The 21,809-nt window shown below is 32.9% G+C and overlaps 2 protein-coding genes across 4 annotated transcripts; both read right to left on the reverse strand.

Moving 5' to 3' along the window:
• Positions 1-214: 214 nt before the first annotated feature.
• On the reverse strand, positions 215-9,150 carry LOC106059880 (pterin-4-alpha-carbinolamine dehydratase-like). 2 transcript variants are annotated; one of them, XM_056037168.1, is made up of 4 exons: positions 8,990-9,150; positions 2,144-2,281; positions 1,042-1,122; positions 215-764 (listed from the first exon to the last, which is right to left on the reverse strand). In XM_056037168.1, the coding sequence occupies exons 1-4, from the start codon at positions 9,113-9,115 to the stop codon at positions 675-677; spliced, it is 435 nt and encodes a 144-aa protein (XP_055893143.1). In that variant the 5' UTR covers positions 9,116-9,150; the 3' UTR covers positions 215-674. The 2 variants fall into 2 exon arrangements, with proteins under 2 accessions (XP_055893143.1, XP_055893144.1); XM_056037169.1 differs by lacking the exon at positions 8,990-9,150 and adding an exon at positions 3,211-3,328.
• Positions 9,151-13,141: 3,991 nt separating this feature from the next.
• Positions 13,142-21,635, reverse strand: LOC106068136 (methylmalonic aciduria type A homolog, mitochondrial-like). Of its 2 annotated transcripts, none has more exons than XM_056039461.1 (7): positions 21,525-21,635; positions 18,976-19,496; positions 18,342-18,464; positions 17,935-18,105; positions 16,959-17,045; positions 14,832-14,980; positions 13,142-14,682 (listed from the first exon to the last, which is right to left on the reverse strand). In XM_056039461.1, exons 2-7 carry the CDS (start codon positions 19,436-19,438, stop codon positions 14,389-14,391), a joined length of 1,287 nt encoding a protein of 428 aa, XP_055895436.1. In that variant the 5' UTR covers positions 19,439-19,496; positions 21,525-21,635; the 3' UTR covers positions 13,142-14,388. The 2 variants fall into 2 exon arrangements, with proteins under 2 accessions (XP_055895436.1, XP_055895437.1); XM_056039462.1 differs by lacking the exon at positions 21,525-21,635 and adding an exon at positions 21,482-21,499.
• Between the last annotated feature and the right edge of the window lie 174 nt (positions 21,636-21,809).

Here is a 21,809-nt window from a genome sequence, read left to right on the forward strand (position 1 = left end):
ACAACCTCAGCCCATGCATGAACAATGTGGCTTTTCCAAACAACAAACCATCTTGTTTACATTAACGAAAGTTATGATCATTATTATTTTAACTAGTGAGGTTTTTGCAATTGTTTAATCTGGATAAATAAATAACAAACATTAGCCCAAGGAATGTGTTAGGTTATATATAACAGACAAATCATAGAAATTAAAACAATGAACATCTTAAAAATAGCATTTAATTCAAATTTTAATGTCCATTTTTCATCTTTAAAATCTTTAAAAAGATCTAAGTAACAAACAAATCAACAGATCAAAACAAATGCATGCTAATAAAATAGTCCAAGATATGTATATCAAAACATGTATATAAAGTATAAGATCAGATAGCTTAAAAAAAAAAAAAATTCAGTGTTAAAAAAACAAACATTTACAACTTCCAATAACTTACAGTACAAAATTTACATTTCTTTGAGTTAAGGAATGTTCCATTTGCAATATTCTTCTTTCAGATAAAAAGTAAATCAATGCAATTAAGAAACTTAAACAGTGCTCTTTTTTTTTTTTTAGTCTCAGTCACACAGTATATTAATGCTATTCAGATTTGACTAGTCACACTCTAGTACTGTTTTAAGAAAGATTTCTCCCTGAACACACATTTTGTTGCAGGTTACTATTAAATCACCCTGAAGCTACTTGGCTATTTGCTCCATAAAGTTGGCAAGGGTAATATCTCTTTGGGACAATCCTCCAACATCATGAGTACTTAGAGTTACTTGCACCTGCAAACAAGCAACACTTACTTTGAGATATTCCCAAACAGAATAGATTATACATTGCACTGTTAATCACAACAGTTAAAAACAGTTAAAGAATGTCACATGCACAAGTAAAAAGCATGAGAAATGTAATTATTGTTCAATTAATAATTATTTAGAAACTACAAAAAAGATATTGTGTATCCTAGTAGCATCTTATAATGTTAGCAGAAATTGTTCTTGTGGCTATATAATGTTCTACCCATGCCTCTTATAAATAATGCATACATCTAAGACTAACCTTATTGTATACATTGAACCACTCAGGGTGATGATCCATTTTTTCTGCTTTCAGTGCCACACGTGACATAAAACCAAATGCCTGCAATGCACAAAACGTTTTGTTTTAAAAACATCAAATAGGACTATAGGAAATAGTAAATAGATAGTACTGGGACTAATCAAACAATGTTAGTACTAGTTTTAGAGAAAGAATACAATGCAAAATATTCTGATTATCCCTATATATTACTTATTTTTTCTGTAAAAATCTTACTCTATTTTCAAAACAGATGTATGACCACTATTCCATGATTTAAATAATGTATTTTATATTAGCATGGCTAAATCTTATGCATATAACAAAAAGTTACAATTTAGAAACTTCACATCCAGGAAGTTTTAACTCACAAAGTACCGATAGGATGTACTTTTAGGAAGCTCCACTACTAGATAGTCCAACAGTTATTTTATGTAATAGCTATATCACCAGCCTTACTATTAATTTTTCAAATTCACTTATTTAAAAGCAGTTTTAATTACCAAAGGCAACCCAATCAGATACCCCATTAGTTACGAAACATGCTGAAATTACTCCCTTAGAGCATGTGAAAGGAAGCAGCAGTGAGTTTTAAGGTCACCGTGTCCCCGTACAAGGATGGACCTAATGCTGCACAAGAACCAGATCTCTCTATCTCAAATCTTTGTCTCGAACACCCTTCATGCAGAACGTGACATTCATAAAGAATGTAATCTACTATTTCTCTGTCCTCGATGCAGAGGCGACACCATGTGTTGTAGTTTTCTCAAATGACCGACTCAGAACTGGGCTAGGACAGCCTGTTCCGCATTATTGAGTTGCCACCTCACACCCTTTCAGTCTGGTCTACTCAGTTGCCTATGAAGTTCATGGTCTTTGTCAGAAGCATCCTAGCCATCGTACCAAAGTGCCAACAATCACCTTTCGGGTAGATATCGTACACTTTCAAAAATGCATGGTTCATCACGCACGAATGCCATCCAAAGGCAACCAGATGATTTCAAAAATTAAATTTGAAAAAAAAAAAAAAGTTGTTTTAGTTTAAAGAAGTTTTTTTTTTGTTTTCTAAACATGAACAACTCACCTGATTGAAATCTTTGAACAAAAATTCTTTATATATGGCATCTCTCCCTTCCACGAGTGTCCACCCTGATTCTTTTAGGGGATTAAGAACAGATATTCTTTCCTCATCGTTAAGTTTTGTTCTCTTAGGGCTAGAAGTCTAAAGTAAAAATACAAAATAAATATGTGTAGCTTTACTAAAAACAAGCATAAATATAATTAAAACTTACTATGAAGTGTAAGATAAATATATATATTTTTTAAAAGCCGTAAATATTCAAAGGTTGACATGGTTCACAGCCTATTTCAATAATGATTTTCAAGGTTTCAAGGTAAAAATTAGAGATTTTAAAAGGTATAGCATCATAGTAGAAGAAGCAATAAAATAGACAAAATAGACACATCTAGGGTCATAGTCAGTTTTAAGAAAGTTGTAAAGAAGGTGATAGAAACATGAACAGCATCCTGTTCAAAAAGAAAACAGCAGTGCTGAACAACTGAAGAGAACAGCACAGTATTTTTCCTAGGCACAGTCTGCAAAAAAGCTCACAGCTCAGCATCAAAAAGCTGGCTAGAAGAAGAAGTAGACCTATATATATATATATATACTTGCCTGACATTACCAGCGGCCTGCGGGCCATAGTTTGTGTTTACTAATCTAGTGGATTGGATTTAGATGTATGTTAAACTTAGCTAATGATCCTTTCAAGGTTTTCTCTTTCGCCACGAAAATAACAGTAGTTTTGCAAAATTGGGTTTACCCGTTAAGTCAATACATTCTATTAAGAACAGAAACAGCGTTAGAAATGGAGTTCGGGAATCCCATTTTAATTTTTAAATTCTTACTCTTTTGCTGTGATCAGATACTATCTAGTGTCCTTGGATCTTGCGCATATAAATGTTTAAGATTTGATAAACTAACTACGTAATATGCCATTTAGATTATGGTTTATTTTATCTACATTTGTCAATATATTGATAAATAAAATTGATATGTAAATGTTTATTTAAAAAAAAAACAAATAGAAATTCAAATAGAATATTTAACTTTAAAACAAAAACATTGATAGTGTTGTTACGAAAACTCACTGGTATGTAATGCAATATTTCCATGGGATTTAGTGTATTGCCTCTAGAAAAGAAGTATATTCCACTTTGATGGCATTTTCAGATGAGGTTATGAAACCAAGTCGGCTTCACGAACATATAGCAATATCCAAAAATAATTTAAGAATATTCATGAACTATGGTAAAATTCTACAATTAAAGCTATATTAAAAATAAAAAAAGGGCAAAGCAAGATATGCTCTAGTGGCCTCTTATTAGAAAAATGCATAACATTTTTTTTAAAGTCTCATGATATTGTTTGAAAATTAATTAAAAGTATTTTTTTTTTCAAACATATGTTACACAAAAAGACTTTTTTTTTCTGTTAGTGATGAAATATTATTTCAAAAATTGTCTAGTTATGTAGCTTATGGCGACATATAGAGGAACCATCAGTGGTTGGACGCTTCAATGACTTCATAGGTAATATAGAATGAAGAACAGATCTATTCACTATTCATAATACACAGGAAAAGTTTAGCCCGCTATTTCATTTCTATTTGAATGTAATTATAAAATTGTACATAAAATACAAACCAATGCAGAAAATAATCTCATATTTTTTAGGCTCTTAAATACATTTTTTTTTAAAAAACAGGAAGATTCAACGGTTGGCAATGACTTTAAAAAAAATGTTTTACATGGTAGGCAACTAACGCAAATGAACGAAACAAACATCTGACTGCTAGGAAAGAAATTTACTTTCATTGATTATATCATTTTCTCTTTTATTGAGATATTAAATCTATTTTAAAGAGTTTTACTATCTCACATAACTTGTTTGCTGACAAATGAATTACTGGATAAGAACATTGATATCTATGCAATTCACATAACAATGCTATATGAAGAAATTACGATTCTATTCTAAAATTTAAAAAAACAAACAAACTATAAATGACAATTATTAAACATCTGTTTTGAGTTGCAGGAAAAAATAGATTTACAAAATTATGTCTTCAGTAAAAAAGAATGTAAACATAGGAGGCACACAGCTAGGGTGGGGGGAGGAAATTTGAAAATTTCCCGGGCCCCCATTTAAGATGGGGCAAATAGGTGTTTTTTTTACTTATCTATATTAAATATTATGCAAAATACAGGGGCCCCCAAAGAGGTCAAGCCCCCCTGGCCCCAAACAATGAAATTCCTAGCCACGCACCTGGAGGCACAACAGAGATGTGGCTGCATTTAAATGTTTCAGTAAAATTCCAAAACTGTGGTCGAAAATGGATTTATGTTTTAGATTTTCCATCAACATACATGGTTAACCTAGATTTAGTGCATAATAAACTTAATGCAAAGAAATAGACTGGATAGAGTGCCCAGAGGAGACCTTCGCCTTGCTTTGACTAATTTAAAGCTTGAAATGTATAATATTGTCAGACTGCAAGAGGCACAATGGTTCCCATTAGCTTAATTTCTTTTTGTAGTGAATTCAGCAATAATAATGTTTATATTAAAAAATAAAACTAAATTTAGAATTAAAGCTGAAAGCAGTAGACCCTAATATTCAAAAATTTAAACGGAGACTATTCTTTGGATTTGAAAGAAAGTCATGAAAATGGGATTAATTTTTGTGTGTTATCGCTGCAAATAATTTGACATAATTTTTGTATAATGATAATATTGGCTGTTTTTGCCTTCAATTCCGAAGATTACGGCTGAGTGCAGTGTTTCACATAACTACGCAAAACCCAGTTACGACCTGCATATTTTCCCGAATTGTATACAGACAAAGCCGTTGTCTGCTGGCGTTCTATTTAAGTTTTCTTTCCGTCTTTTGCGCCTGTCTTCAATAATGGCTTTCTTTAAGTCTCAAATGTTTGTTCTGCAGCTTTTGTAAGAGCTCTCAAACTGTCTCTCTCAGAGGCTATCTGCTGCCAGAGAATGCTGCCAGGTACTTTCCTCTATGCCAGTGAGGGCAAAATGACGTCTGAATAAATCTCAATAGTGCACAAGGGTGTCACTACTGTAACTCAGTCCTCCTCTAAGCTCGCAAAAGAAGATCGCCTTCAGTATGCGGTCGTCTTCCATGCGGAATAAGTGTTATTGACAGCGTAAAAATTAATAAATAGATGATATTTTGTTCAAATTTGCCTTCTCACGCTTCTTTATTATTGTTTTTCTTAGAGGGGGGTGCTGGCGGATATTTTTAAAGAAAAAATATGAAAAGGGGGCGGTAGGCCAAAAAAAGGTTAAAGACCACTGGTCTACTCAGTCTAGATTTTTTTATCCTTCTTTGATTCTAGATATTTATAAGATAGTAAACTTCAACTTAGTAAAGTAGATTTTGATCTAGGATCAGGATGATGATCTAGTTTTTCTATTTCTAGTAGTACTTCGAAAAACTGACCTAGATCCATTTTTTTTATCACCCAAAAAATGGCTGAAAAGTGTGTCAGTACATTTTACCCTTTTTTTAGGGGTGGTCATTTCCATCAAAGTTTTAGCACATTGTATTTGATTTCAGGACTAATTGTGATTACTTTTTGTAAACATAAGATATCAGAGATCATTGTTATTTGTATTTAAAGCCAATCTGTTACATTTTTCTTAACAAAAGTTTATGTGAATTATGCCATTTTTACAACTTTTTTTTTTTTAACACATGTTCCGGAAGCTCAAAATTGGAACCAGTGAAATCTGCCCATGTGGAGTATCACCAGAAAATGCCGACCACGTCCTCCAAAACTGCTCTCTCTACCAAGAGGCCCGTATAAGACATTGGCCCCAAATCACCCCAATAGAAAGAAAACTATATGGAGAGCTCCCTGATTTGGAAACCACTGCGCAGTTCATCTCATGTATTGGTCTAGTCATATGAACACTCCAACATAACAATGAGAACGATGAAGAAGAAGAAGAACAACTTTTTTCCTGTTAAAGATACAACAATGCTGTTCTCTACAATAATTTATCATATTATGAAATGTGTATATTTCAAATTTCATTAAATTCTCTTGGCGCACTTTAAAGATATTTGATATTAAAATAAACAAAGACAAAGAAGGGTAAAATTTTCTTTTTTAAATAAAATAAAAGTGTTTATAGATACAACAATCTCACTAATTCTATTAAATTCAGCATGTTAATATATATCTATGTGCTAAGTTTGAACTTTGTAGCCTGGCGCACTCTTTAGATATTAATTTTCAAGGTTAATGGTTAAAATCTATTTTTAGTAACAACCAACACTGTGATTATCTTATCTTATCTTATATAATATAGAAGTTACTTCAAAAAAGAAGATGATTACGTCCTAAGCGTCATGCATTTAGTCATGCATATTAACCAATGACTTAAACTCTGCCAAGTCACTGGTTTTCCTGGCTAGCTCAGGCAACCCACTCCATGCTCTAATAGCACTAGGGAAGAAGGAGTATTTGTACAAATTTGTCCTAGCATATGGGACGAGGAATGTGCCTTTATCTTTGTGTCTTTCAGAGTATTTTATTAAATTCTGTTTTTATATTTGAAGATTATGGTTCAGTGTTTTATGTACAATTGCCACTTTACTTTTGAGTCTTCTGTCCTGAAGGCTTTTTAAATTTAGTGATTTTACTATAGGTGTTACTCTAGTCAAATGTGAATATTCGTTTGTTATGAATCTCACTGCTCTATTTTGTGTCTGTTCCAGTTTCTTAATGTTTTCTTGAGTTGAGGGGTCCCAAACGGAGGATGCATATTCTATTATTGGCCTAACCAAGGTTAAATAACATTTTAGTTTTATGTTCTTATTTGATTTATAGAAATTTCTTTTAATAAATCCTAATGCTTTGTTTGATTTTTTTATAGTTTCATCAATATGTGGATTCCATGACAGTTTTTCATTTATTACAACACCTAGGTATTTTGTGTTTTTAGTCTGTGTTACTGGTTTGCCATGAATAAGATAAGTGGAATTAATTTGTTTTAGTTTTTTTGTTACTCTTAACAAGTGACATTTTTCTGGGTGGAAAGACATGCTCCAATTTGATTCCCATTTCTGTAATTCATCTAATTCTCTTTGTAAAATATCTGTGTCTTGTGTTGTTTTTATTGTTCTATATATTATGCAATCGTCTGCATTTACTGGAAATGGTCATCGCGTCCTATTTTTAGAAGCACACATAGGAATTTTTCATTTAGATTAACTTTTATAATGTTTAAATGCAGATTATGGAGAGGGAATGTGTCTTTATTATAATGACTTTGTAAGTGCAAATTTTAAAGTAAAAATAAATATTTTAAAATAATAATATTTATATTTTTCTCATATTTTTAGCTCTAAGACTATTAACTAATTATTTTTTCTGTGTGTTGTTTTTTCTATTAGAATACAAGTAAATTAATAGTTACTAAATGAGTACATTATATTTTTTAAATGATAAGCTATTACTGCACAAAAATTCAAGTAAAAAATCTTTTAATAACTTCTAAAATAATCGCAAGGTTTCTTTTTTATTTGATGCAAGAAATTTTTCCTTTACAGTCTAATTTTTAAAGCATTTTAAAATGATTAATTGCCAGTGCTCTACAAAAAGGTTTAAACTGTTTTTTTATTAAATTTATTAAACTTATAGTCATTAAATTTTAGCAAATATTTTTCTGCGCAGTGCTATTTTCATTTATAATTTATAAAAATTATCTATGTCTGATGCATATAAATAGCTATTTAAATACAGTAGAATTATAATTAAACAAAATAAAACACACTACAGATCTCTGATTTGTTTTATTTGTGATATTTTGGGTTCATATGATGACAAAATCACATATATTTTTAAATTTTTTGTCGAAGACCTTTTTTATATATTAATTCACTTTTTTCAAAGATTTTATTGCTGGGTTTTATTTTTTAAATTTATTTTAACAGAATACAGGTTAATGAAAAAGTGTGAAGTTTCAACCCCATATCTTTAAGACTTTTTATAATACAGTTAATTAAAGTTCAACTGTCAGTTGTTTCGGTCACAGATTTTTTTTTGCTTTACAAAGGCTAAAGAAGGCAAACTTTTGGCCACTAAAAATGTAATAACTTCCCTCACAATTAACTCGGCAATATAAAATTGGTATCATTGGAAAGCATTTCTCAACTCAAGCTCTATCTAACTAGATCTATTAATAAAATAGGTTCCATTCACATTGCATTGTGATTATTTTGAAATTTGTATTGAAGTACCTAGATCTAGATTCTATTTTTTTATTTTCAAACTCTAAGATTTAAATTTAGATTAGATTTAGACTTTAGACTTAGTACGACACAGGAACGGGTAAACTTTAAATTACCCTGTTCTGTGTGGACCACTTCAATGTGACATCATTATTTTCTATTTGATCTTAAATTTGAATTTTAATCATAAATTTAAAACATTAAAAAAAAATCAATTAAATCCAGGCATATTTAATTAAGTGTGTGTATGTATTGAAAAATTCTGGTAGAGTCTAGACTAGATCATACTCATAATAGTCATAACTCAAGTCAATAGACAATGAATACTCATAGTCATACTTATACTAAAAAGTTATACTACTTATAGTCTACTCATAGTACTCATACTCATAGGTCTAGTCTAGATCTAGTAAAATCTAGTTATAGTCAAGACTATGACTATACTACTATAACACGTAACTATACCATACTCAACTCAACTATACTGTTATACTCTATAGTCTAAAGATCTAGTATAATTATAATAGTATTACGGTAGTATTAGTTTAGAGATCTAGATAAACTAACTAGATCTAGACTATAAAAACTCTACAAAATAAATGAACCCACCATCTTTTGTGCCGCGTAGCTTCTGAACTGTTGAACAGCTGCTCGTACAGAAGGGGCACAAATGAAATGAGCTTTTATCAACATTTGGGTCAAGATTAGCAATTGTGATTTATCTACTGCTGTCATGCTGATGTTCTTGTTTTATTACATTAAAGAGCTTCATTCATGCACATTGTGCGCATCTCGCAAAATAAACTTTTGTTTTTATAATCTTATCTTATCTTATAAAATACAGACGTTACTTCAAAAAAAAAAAAAAAAAGATGATTAGGCCTACGTCCTAAGAGTCATGCCTCTTAGTCACTGGTTTTCCTGGCTGGCTCAAGCAACCCATTCCATGCTTGACTAATACTACTAATAGTAGTAATAGCACTCGGGAAGAAGGAGCATTTGTATATATATATTTTTTGAAACAATTTTTGTAAAGCTGATATCAGCTTACTCTGTATTGTAAAAAGTTTCACACGTTATTTCTCCCACACACATCCTCGGATCAAGTTAAAATTTTGCACCAGGGGCGGACTGACTATATAGGCAAATGCCCGGTGGGGCGGTACGAAATGGGTCGCCACAAAAGAAAAAAAAGTTTTTTTTCAATACTGACAACTTTATAACAAAAAAAAAGGAACAAGTGGCGTCACTTGGGTCGGTGTCACCCGGTGCGGTAAGCTTGGCGTGTCCCCCCCCCCCCCAAGGGAAAAAAATACCCCCCCCCTAAAAATTTTAAAGCAATTAACTCTTGTTTATTTTGTTTCTTTTTGTTGAACAATAAAACTTTAAGCTAATTAATTGATTGGTTTCACCCTAGAATAGTTTTCGATTCTATTTTAAAATATCTTTGTTTTTGACATTTTATCCGAAGTTGATAGATCTACATAAATTAAAAATTTACAATTATAAAATTGAGAAACCTCAAGTAGAACATTTTGTATTTAAGATTATTTAGAAGCTCCTTACAGAAAAGATTTTATATTATAGGCCTACTAGTGTTTCTCAGCTGCTTCCTGAAAGGCAAATCAAGCACAGAACAGGTTTAAGGGCCTTCGTCCTGCGAAACATCATTGAGCAAAGCCTGCAATACCAACAAAGGATGTTGATCAGTTTTGTGGATTTAAAAAAAAAGGATTGATAGCGTCCATTGGAATCACCCTGGAAAATAGTATGAGAATAAGGCATCTCTCAACAATTTGTTCAAATTTAGAGACATGTCTAGAGCAAATCAAGCTGTTGTGTCACAACAGATGGTGTAATTCTTCAACATCGAGACGGATATGAGGTTAGGGTGTATCTTATCCCCATTTCTCTTTCTTGTAGCAATTGACGTTGTCATAAAAATACATTAAACCCAAGCGGGTTGGATTTTGCAGACGACATAGCATTACTTTGATTCAATACAATTAAAATGTATACATAAGATGACGGTTAATGACGCCGTCAAAGTTATGCATATTGAATGCAGGTTATCCATTACCCCCATGTAAAAATCTTGAACAAATAGAAAAAGTTAACCTATTTAGGCAGTGTTATCTCAAACGATGGAGATGCAATCATGGTCTTGCATGTCGGATTGGAAAGCAAGAGCCGTCTTATAGAATTAAATTAAGAAGGTTTGGGACATGTTGACACTAAACTGTGAGAGGCATTTGAGGTAGTAACTTTTAAAAGTTGCATTTTGAAAAAGTGCATTTTCCCACTTGGGCGTGTCACCCACGGGTGGGTGTACCCGGTGCGGCCCGCACCCCCCCCCCCCAGTGACGCCACTGCATGACACTTTAATTAATCAATTTTTTTTTTTGACAAATCATTTTGTTTGCTTACTTAATTTCATTTGCAAAATGTTAGACTATAATTTTGCTATGTACCAGAAGACGGGCCTCACAGGCATCCCGCAAGTCATACGGCCGCCTGCTTCTATTCCGATGAAGTATGCAGTAGGCCTATTTCACATAACTCGTGACCTCCGTGTCGAAGGTGCCGCATAACTTCGCAAAACCCAGTTGCGACCTTCATGTTTTTGCCTCATCTAATGAAGGCCAGGCGCATGTTGACCACCGGGCTGGATTTAAGCGTGGAGGCCCCTACACTTATCGAAAGCTCTAATAAAGCTCCACTTATTTATAAAAATATTTATATCTAAAAGCAAGACATAGTTAAGAAGACATAATATAGGCTATAATGAAGAAAATTATTAAGCGCCCGTTGATTTAAACAAGTGGAGTAGGCTTCTAAATATAATCTCATTTTCTTTTAAATAATAATCGTAATCGTATTTTAGTGTTTGTTTGTTTATTTTTAAGTTTGTGGAGGGTAATTAAGGCATTGTGTTGACATACTGCCGTACATGTTACGAGCATGCTATAAGCGGACACTTCTTTAACCACGAAAGTAGGCTATTGCTAACCATAAAAATGTCTGAAATGATAAAATGTTAAAGTTTCTAACCTGTCAAATTTCGGATATTTTTGTAATCTCTTTTTTTTTTATGCGGGCTTTTCTCTTGTGGAGTCACCTGGGCAGTAGCCCGGCCTGCCCTCCCTTATAACATCCAGCCCTGCCGCCAGTGCCTCTCCGACATAAAGGCTCTTCATTGAGTCTCAAATGTGTGTCCGAGACTCTCGTGAGAACTCTCCAGCCCTCTCTTTCAGAGGCCATCTGCTACCAGCTTCTTTCCATTATGCCAGTGAGGGTACAATGTCCCTGGCCCTGATTTGATCTTCATAGCACTTCCAGTGGGCACATTTTTTACGCTGACCTCTCGTAAAAAAAAAATCGCAATTGGCACTCGATCTTCTCTCATACTTGATGTGTCTGACCTAGCGCATCTGATGAATGGAACTGAGCTATAATGCATTTATAACTTGGTGTGGGTTGATCAAATTATATAGGTGCCAAAGATAGGACATTGTCTTCTAAGTATAAAATAAAGGCAGCCTATAGCAATGTAGCAACGTGGCTACGCTGCAATCAAAGCCCTTGTCTTTCCAGTGAGGTCTTTTGCAAGAGATCTCCAGCTGTCTTTTGGGGACACCAGTTGCTGCCAGGTGTTCTCCTCTCCTCTATAAGAAGCGAGGGGGGGGGGAGAGGAATATCCTGACATTCAATATTGTCCCGACAAGTTCATTGTTGGCTCCATCATTTCTAATGATGTGCTACTGGATAAAGACACCAACAACAGGAAAGGGTCGGCCTAAGGCATGGGCAAATAAGATTGATGGGGGCATCGCACAGGACTCAAAAACACAATTTTAAAAGAAGAAATTGCGAGACTTGCGCCCAATGTTATTGCTGGTGTACACTAGGTTTTAACGATCTCACCCAAAATGCCATCAATCCTAAATAAACTACGAAACGGGTGGGTGGGTGATCAGCTCTCTAGTTTTTAGTCAAGCGCCACACGCCATTCAACCGTGATCCTAAATAGTACATTGATAGTAACACTGGCATTGACGAATCGACCTGCACAGTTGCGACTAAGTTTGAAATGTACCAGTATGGACGTTACAGCTGTTCCTGTAATAAAATCTAACTACATTTGTGTTGAAGTACCAGGTAGTTCATTTAAAGTTTTGAATGCTAGATATTTACCTTGTTGGCTTCCTTGTCTATCCAGCCATTTCAGTATCATCAAGGTCCCAGGATGAAAAGTAAATAGTGCTAAGTCGTTTCATCCAAAAAAAAAAAAAGTAAATAATTTTTTCTTTTATTTAGCTTTACTTTAAAAGACATAGCTATGTCCATTATTCTATTTTAATCATTTCATTTTATTATTACTTATAGCAAACTCTTCTCATTAAAAATGTCTATTGCAAAACATTGGAATCATGTTGGCTAAGCTATGAAATATCAATCAGAATAATCATTTATTTTTAAAGCTCTGATCAAGCTGTATTATCATTTAGTAAAACTAAATATTGCTTTAGTTATTTTTAACAAAAGATATTTGGAATAGTGTTTAGGTCTCAATGGGTTAATACAACAGAGTAAGTTAAAGATATGTTAAAAACCAGAAAAGCAAAATACTTTTTACAAAGCTTATATCATCTCACTCTCTCTGTCTATTTGTCTTGTAAAAAGTTTGTACACATTATTTCTCGGATAAGCTGAAATTTTGCACAATTAGTTCTTTTATCTGACAACACAAGAATCAATAAAAAAAGTTAACCAATTAGTTAATTAACTATTGGTAATTAATTATTTTGTTTGGTATCTTGAACAAGGGAAAGAAATTGTACTTGACTAAAGTGGTGGTATAAGCTGAATTAGTCCCCTTTATTGGTTGTTGTCTGAATCTTAGTGAACACATGAACGAATAGGATGAGATCATAGAAACAATAGATAACTGTACAATCTTTCATGTTCATAGGCTCTCCACTAGCAGAGTGGTTACTGTGTTGGCCTGAGAAAGTTTGAGCCATGACTTTGAATTCAGGTCATTCCCACTAATAAAATATTTTTATAAATGCTTTTTATTGTTAGTCTAGATGTATAACAAATTTAATTACATGACTGATTCTAACTAAATGGTACAACTATGCTTAATATAAGCTTTGTTTTTTTAAATAAGTATTTTTTAAAAATATTTTCTTGTTTCTTTTATATATATTACATACATGTTAGATATTCTACAATCACTGACAGAAAGGTAGAAAAAAATGAATAAAAAAAAGAATACATTATGTTTGTATTATAATGGTGTTTGAAAAAAGAAATATCTAAGACTTAATAAATATTTTTGAATAATCTTCCTTCCTGTATATTATGATAAAACCAAATTAATTAAACATTTTTTCATTTTTTTCAACAAAATGGTCAGTATTGTGATACCTGGTATCTTAATAAATATCAAACAGAAAATGTACTACTTTCTTTAAACTTAAATTAATAAACAGATATGAATACAGTATCCATAAAAATGCTAAATAAAATAAAACCACATATACATCTGGGATTATAAATGCTTCAATAATACTCATAGTAACTGATTAAACAGGTTGGTTCTATGATAGGCGGAAGCATTAAATGAGCTTTAACTATCATGGACTTAAGTCAACAATAAATATTACAATATAATTTGTAATTCTAATAAATAAAGTCACAATCGGTAGACCTTCACCTTTGTACATTGAAGATGACAAACATTAATGGAATAAAGCTGTTTAAAAAAAAATTCAACTAGATTATTATATGGCTTATGAAAGTTAAAGAGTTGTAATTAGTTTAAAATTTCTCAATCTCAAGAAATCCTCCATTTTTTTTCTTGTATAATATTGCAGCTTCTTGTGAGGAAATGTTTACATTCTGATTCCTGAGTATAACAAGTAAGTTGTAGTTATTGACTCAAAGAGTGCTTTTTAAAAAGCACACAATGTCTATCAAATGTCTATAGATGAAACTACTTGTCATAAGTCATCTACAAGATCAACCTGTTGTAGCATATAGTCAGCAGCCAGTCCAGGGGTGACATGCCCTTTGACTACTAGATCCTCTAACACAGGAAGCATGCTCTTCACTTTGGGCTGACGCTCAAACCTGCCCATGATGTGGTCCCTTATGTGATTCCATAGCCAAAGCTTCAGTTGCCTTTCCCTGCGGCTCAAAAGTTCCCCACAAAGCAAAGTGCTCTCTCGAAAATCTTGCATCATTTCCCAGAGCTCGGAGATTCCAGTCTTTTCAAGAGCTGAAACTTTTGTCACCTATAGAATTATAAGAGACAATAAATTTTATTATTATTTATTTAGCTAATATACATTTTAACAAAATTTGTCATATATTTTCAAATACATATAACAACCATATCACACACCGCAAATGCTTCAAATACACAAAATGAGAAAAAAATTACTTTTGGCCTCCATGCTTTTGACCGTGACCTCATAAGCCTAAGTGCGCTAGAGTATTCTGTTTGTATTCTGCGGGCTGCTGGTAGGAGGTCCCCATCGCTTTTAGTGATGACAACAAGGTCTGCGACTTCAACAATCCCTTTCTTAATACCTAAAGAAAAAGATGAAGATTGGAATTGCAATCTACACATAAAGGATATAGATTTTTTATTTTTATTTCCCAATTTAATTTAATATTTCAGTATTGCTCAAACCAAGACTTTTATGTCAACAGACTTATTGAAACATCTGATAAAGTTGTAAACAAAGAATTAAAATGACAGTTTACTATTTAGAATGGCTCTCAAGGGAAATCTTATATCTTATAAATTACTATTACAGAGATTACTTTAAAAGAAAAGATAATTATGTCCTATATGTCAGGTGGGAATACTGGGGATAAAAACAACAAAAGAAAGCTCCATCAAAGATCCTCCATCAGCAAAAACACAACAGAAGCAATGAAGCAATGACATCAAGGAACTAGCGCACAAACCATTATGGTGCATAAAAGAAAACATCACACAAGAAGCAACTCTAGATGCGCATGACACTTTGCATATCATTTCAATTGTTAAAATATTATTTACAAAAAGCAATGATTAACCAGTAAAATTTAAATACTTTAACTCTTCAAGACCGCAATGACGCTGACAGCGTCCAGTCTCCTGGCCATGATAACGTAATGACGCTTCCAGCGTCCGATCACTATTTCCCTCTTTACTTCTTTTTCTTTTCTAATCCATGTTTTTAACCCCTTAAATGGTTTAAGGAAACGCTAGAGCGGCCATTTTGAAAGTTTTTTCCTTCTGATACTTTGTTGATCTAAGCTGTTTTTTATTGTTCTAAATATTTTTTTTTGTAAGTGACTAGTGAATTTTTCTTTTTTTTGCATCAGACATCATGGCTGACAGGCCTTCTTGCCGTTTTACTGCTGATCAGGCTCTAAATATCTTTTTAGATATGAATGATAGTGACATGAGCGACTTAGAGTTAGATAGAGATTCTAGAGCTAGAAAGTTATCATGAAAGCGATTTTCAGACTCAAGCGAATCTGATAGTGAATTATTCATCCCTAGATCTAGTAAAAGTAGTAAATGAAAGGGGGCGTCGCCCCAGCCAGGCCCTAGTAGATCTAGAAAGAAACCACACTAAAAGTGTAAATATTGATCAAGTTTGACAAAGTTATGTTTTTTAAATAGATAATTGGATAGAGTTTAATATTTCATACAATAATAATGATTGAGGACTGTTGGAATATTCTTTTTTTACTTGGGAAAGTCAGTTTTTAAAGATCAAATTAAAAAAAAATAATTTTTCATCTCTGAAATCACCTAATTTTTTTTTCCCAGTGACTCTCTATAACATTGAAAGATAAATTATCTTGTAGTACATTCAATTTCCAACAAAATTTTATATAACATGTCTATGTTTTAACAAACAGAAAAAACAGTATGACGTTTATAAAAAGGCATATGTGATAAAAATTGTGGGGAAAAAAAAATTCCGGTTTTTAAGAGTTAATACATACATATAACCTATTTTAAAACATAATTTCTGAAACTACTTTGGCACTATGTGTGTCTGTTACAAGTTATCTATGTAAAGAAAAAAAATTCAAATATTATTGCAATTTACCACCACCATGGGATTATAGGGATTTTTTTTTTGCTTTTATAATTTTTTTTTATCTCAATGTCTCATGCTCCTTTAACTGATACCATGCACACTGAAAATAGAACAGACTGATAAATCTGTGTTCATTGTGTATGCAACAATAGCAGATAGACACATTAGATAGCATCTATAAACAGGCTGCTGGAAGCCAATGCCCTGTGGACAAATGAAAGAAAAAGTAGGAGAGCATGAACATCTCACCAAGTGTTTTGGTGGAACTGAAATATAGAGTAAAGTAACTCAATGTAATTAAATCTAGTCTTTATACACTCACAAATTTCAATCTTTGAGAGATGAATGAGTTGTATCTTCAGATCAATTACCTGACTGGTAGGCATACATAAAATAGTAGACTGAAAAAGAAACCTGCACACAAAAAAGTAGGTTATCACTTTTTTTTTGGTTTCACATACCTTGCAGTTCATCTCCACCTGCTGGAGGTATGAGGAGACAAAACATATCCACCATATCAGCTACAGCAAATTCTGACTGACCAACACCTGCAATGGAAGGTAAAATCATATTAAAGTTGGATTCCAACATAAATAAGCCTATTCTTAAAGGTAATAAAAATAATAATACAAATTTGTAGATGTAAAACCATATAAATAAGACAACAAAAACGTACTACTTGATGCAAAAACAAAAATCAACCCAGTTCACAAAAGATTATTAAAAAAAGAAAGCAACAAAATCTAAGGGTATTACTGGATATAAAATAGTTATGTGTATAGAGGAGATTTAATAGAAGATACACCAAGAATCAGTCTTACATTATCTGAAATAAAGTTATTATCATCTATTTATGAGACTCTACTTAAAATAATTAATTACAAATAATTAATTGAATGATTGGGGATTTTTTTTATATTGATTAGACACAATAGGCATAATAAATAATTTTTAAAGGTTCAAACTTGATCCACGAATGGGTGTGGGAGAAATAACACGTACAATCATCTAAGGAAACAAAACCCAAATATTCAGCCATATCTTTGAATAAAAAAAAAGTAAAGTTCCAGTTTCAGGCCTTGCGATCTATAGGACAGATGATGTTAGGATCATCTGTTTCTTTGGCCAATGATTAAAGATGCCTGACATATCAGGAAGTCAGAGGAAACAGTGGTATATGTCTTGTACAAGTATCCGCAGCTCATAGAGTTGAGGGGAAAACTATCTGCACTGTCACTTGACCAGTATGAGAGCTATTAGATACTATCTGAACAACAGAGTTCCTAGCCAGGAGACTATGGGAGGCTAACTGCCAATTAGAATTCATCTGAGGCAGTGAATAATTAATATGTACCATATTTATTTAACATTGATATATCCTTTCTTATTTCATGGACATTATGAAACAACAAACATAGCCAATGATTACATGGTTACCAACAGTTTCCACTAAGATAATGTTGAAACCGCCTCCCTCACACAGCACTATTGCCTCATTAGTGGTTCTTGTTACTCCACCCAGGGAGCCGCAGGAAGGTGATGGACGAATGAAGGCGGACATATCACGGGAAAGTTCTGGCATTCTAGTTTTATCTCCCAGCAATGATCCTATAACAAAGCGTTGTAAAGTAAATATTAAAAAAGAATTCCATTAAGAGTTACCATAATGGTATATTAACTGTTACAATTCTTGTTTAAGATAAAATTCTGAAAAGGAAAAAAAAAATGAAATTAAAAATTTTTTTGTTTACTATACATGTACAGTAAAAAATGTACACAATTATGTATATATTTAATTTATTTATATTCACTTTAAAAACAAGTAAAGAGGTTTTTTTTGTCACCTCCACTAGCTGAAGAGGAAGGGTCAACAGCAAGAACTGCAACTCTGTGTCCCAAACCTGTCAGAAATTTACCAAAAGTTTCAATAAAAGTGCTTTTTCCTGATCCAGGTGGACCCGAAAGACCTACAAGTAAACAAGAATAATACACAATTAAACTAGAGTATAAAAAAGGTTTTAAAACAAATTGTTGAGGATTATTACTGAAACAAGTTGGTCCATAAAGTGCAGACTAATATTATCTCAGGTTTAGTGTGGACAACATGTGACCTATCTTTCCCTTATCTGTTTGGAGGACTAAGCTTTCATTTTCTTTTACACTTCAGACAAGCTAAGACAGGATTTAGAAAGGAAACCAAATTGGGCATATACACTACCTACCATTCATCATTTGTACCCCTTTATTATAGCGGCATGCTAATATCTTAACTCCCTTACTTCAGTGCAAACACTCCTTCCACCCACTCAGTCACTCGTAACAATGTATTGAAAAATTTCATAAAAATAACATGAAAAATTTCATAAAAATAATAAAGTCAATTCCTACATTCATCTAATACTTTTTCCACAAACAAACTAATACAGCCGTAAGAGAAACTGGCAATTTTTTTTTTATTGACATCATTTAAGTACTCACCTATTCTGAAAGATCTTGGTCCTTTAAGAGAATATAGATCTTCCCCTTTCATATGTTTTAGTACCTTTGTTAATAAATACTGGGCTTTTCTCTGTTTCTCCCGGTGAGTAGACTCAACAAGAGTTATTGCTCTTGCTAAGCTTGCTCTTTCCTTTGCTATTAGCCTATCAAAAAGTTCATCAACATCTTGCATGCCCTCTGTGTTACCTAACAACTTGCTGACATCAAGGAGTGATTGCTGGTATTTGGCATAGCCAGTCTTTTTTAAAGTGTTTGATTTAAATAACCCATCAGAGTTGGAGTCACCATCAGCTTGAAGTGGCAAAGATTGATGAAGAGAATTAGCACAGAGCCAGAAAGGTGTATGGTCTTGACTTAACAATGATGTTCGTAAACATATTGAATACAAAAGTGATGACCCGATACGATGAACTGATTTCATTATCACAGAAGAGCTATTCATTCTTTTTCTTAAAACACTATGATGACATTGTTTTGGCTTGCTTTGTGAATAAATCAACCTTAAATTAAAAATGTCAAGATCACATATAAAATGATAAAAAAAAATGAATAGAGTACTTTAGTATGGTAAATAAAGAAGTAAAAAAAAAAAAACAAGCACATGAAATTTATGATGATAAAAAGGATGAGATATGCTATTCTTATGTTCAGTTTGTTCCATACATGGTACCTAAATGAACTATATATAACATAAAAATAGTGGCAATGTCTTTGATTCCGAAGATAAGGGATGAGTGCAGTATTTCACATGACTACGCAGACCCAGTTGCAAACTACATATTTCCCCACATTTCATGCAGACAAAGCAGTTGTTCGCTGTTGGTTTGTTTTTAAGTTTTCTTTCCGTCTTCTAAGCCTGTCTTCAATAACACAATACCACATATATATATATTTGTTAGGGAGAAGAAGAAGAAAACATCTGGTCAAGAAGATGACACAGGCAAGCAGCAGAGATGGATGGCTGCCTGCTCCTGTGGTATGCGTGCTGGACTAATGTTCATACCCTGCCCACTGCCAGGGAAGTAAATATCTTCATCTCTGAAGGAACAATTTAAACATGTAAAACATTTTTTTTACAAACAAATGGTACCTTCATTTAATTGAAACAAAAATGGTGTACACATATATAATTTGTATAAAGGTACCTCTTTCAGGCATTATGACCTATGGTGGCAGATGATGTAAAGCAAATCTGTTTCTAGTGCATATTGTTAACTTGGGTGTTATGTGGCCAGCACAATGACCAACCACCTTTATTTCAACACAGGTACCTATTAAACTTGGGTGGACTCCAAAAATCCCCAAACTTTACCAAGATTCAAACTCTTAGTCTTAGACTTTGCCACTTACTGAATTAGATCTAGCTGTAGCAGCCACATCACTATTATATTATTATAGATCAAGGTCTATATCGATAATTTATTATAATCTATATATATATTTATATAGTATAGCCAGTAAAGGGGCCTAGAGTTTACATATTTTCAATAAAATGTCAATATTGACAATAGTCAATATCACTGATGTCATAAAAATTATTGACAATAATTATATATTAGAGTGGCTTAGAGTCTACTACTACTTATTGTCACTGAATCACTGGACTGGACTATTGTGTGTTTGACTAATTCTAGTCTAGAGATAGCTACATTATAGACTATTATGGAGACATTCTTACTTAGAGCAACTATAATAATAATATTGTTATAACCCTATTAGCGACGCAAAAGGGTTAACTGTGTGTGATCAGCTGACATTTGTGACACAGGCCAGCAATACAGTTTAGCGTGCTATATTGAAAGGCAAGGGACAGTACTGGCTTGAACTTTGCATTTGAATAGCGCCCGTGTTATGGTCATCTGATCATAAGCCTGCGCAGACCAGAGACACAGTGTGTAGGAAAGCGGCAGTTCAAGACCAAAGAGCGTTGAAACCGGGACTTAGTCAGCCATGAAGTCAGTCCTGGTGCAGTCCTCCAGTGAAACGTACGAGTCCAGGAAGAGACAGTAGAGTTATGAGTTTAGTACAGTGATATATGGTCTAACGTTGTAGCAGTTGATTGTGTTGCCAATTGTGTCGTATTGGCTGTTTGATTTGACCATTATTAAAGTACCAGATTATTTGAAGCCTTGTTGTCAAGTTCTTGATGAACTTGATGTGTTGATGTATTGAATTGTGTTGTGTTTAGCAGTGATTATAGAAGGCCTGAATAGGAGAGATCGTAACAACATAGATCTAGTCAATCTAGATCTAATTATCTAAAATCATCTAAGTCTTACTCTAAGACTAAGACTTTAGTTAGTAAGAATTAAGAAGGCTTAGGCAGGCTAAGGCCTAAGTCTAAGGCTTCGTCCTTAGTGATTAATTGATTAATTTTTTTTTTAAAAGAGAAGAACCAGGTGACTAGATCTAGATCTAATTAATAGACTCTATCATCCTTAATACTTCTAAATTAGTAGTTAAGGGTAATAGTTAAGTTTAATACTAGATGACCGGTCAAGACGTAGATCTACTCATCATAATCATACTTGTCAAAAGTTTTCTTTGATTATTGACAATTTTTGTTTGCACCTTCAACTTCAAGATCGCATGTGAAAGCGAAACTAGACTAGAATAGGTACAGAAGTCATTTCCGGTATTGCTTAAAACTTCACACATGGAAGATACAAGATTCAAATAGAACTAGATCTAGATTTTATCTGGATTTGTCTAATCTAAGTTCTAAAAAAATAAAGCATTGGATTTTTTAGATACTAAATCTAGAGTATAATCTAGATTTAAATGGTAATTCTGATCTAGATAGATCAAAATGA

Source organism: Biomphalaria glabrata, chromosome 8, assembly GCF_947242115.1.
Source record: "Biomphalaria glabrata chromosome 8, xgBioGlab47.1, whole genome shotgun sequence".
Classification (NCBI taxonomy): Eukaryota; Metazoa; Mollusca; class Gastropoda; family Planorbidae; genus Biomphalaria; species Biomphalaria glabrata.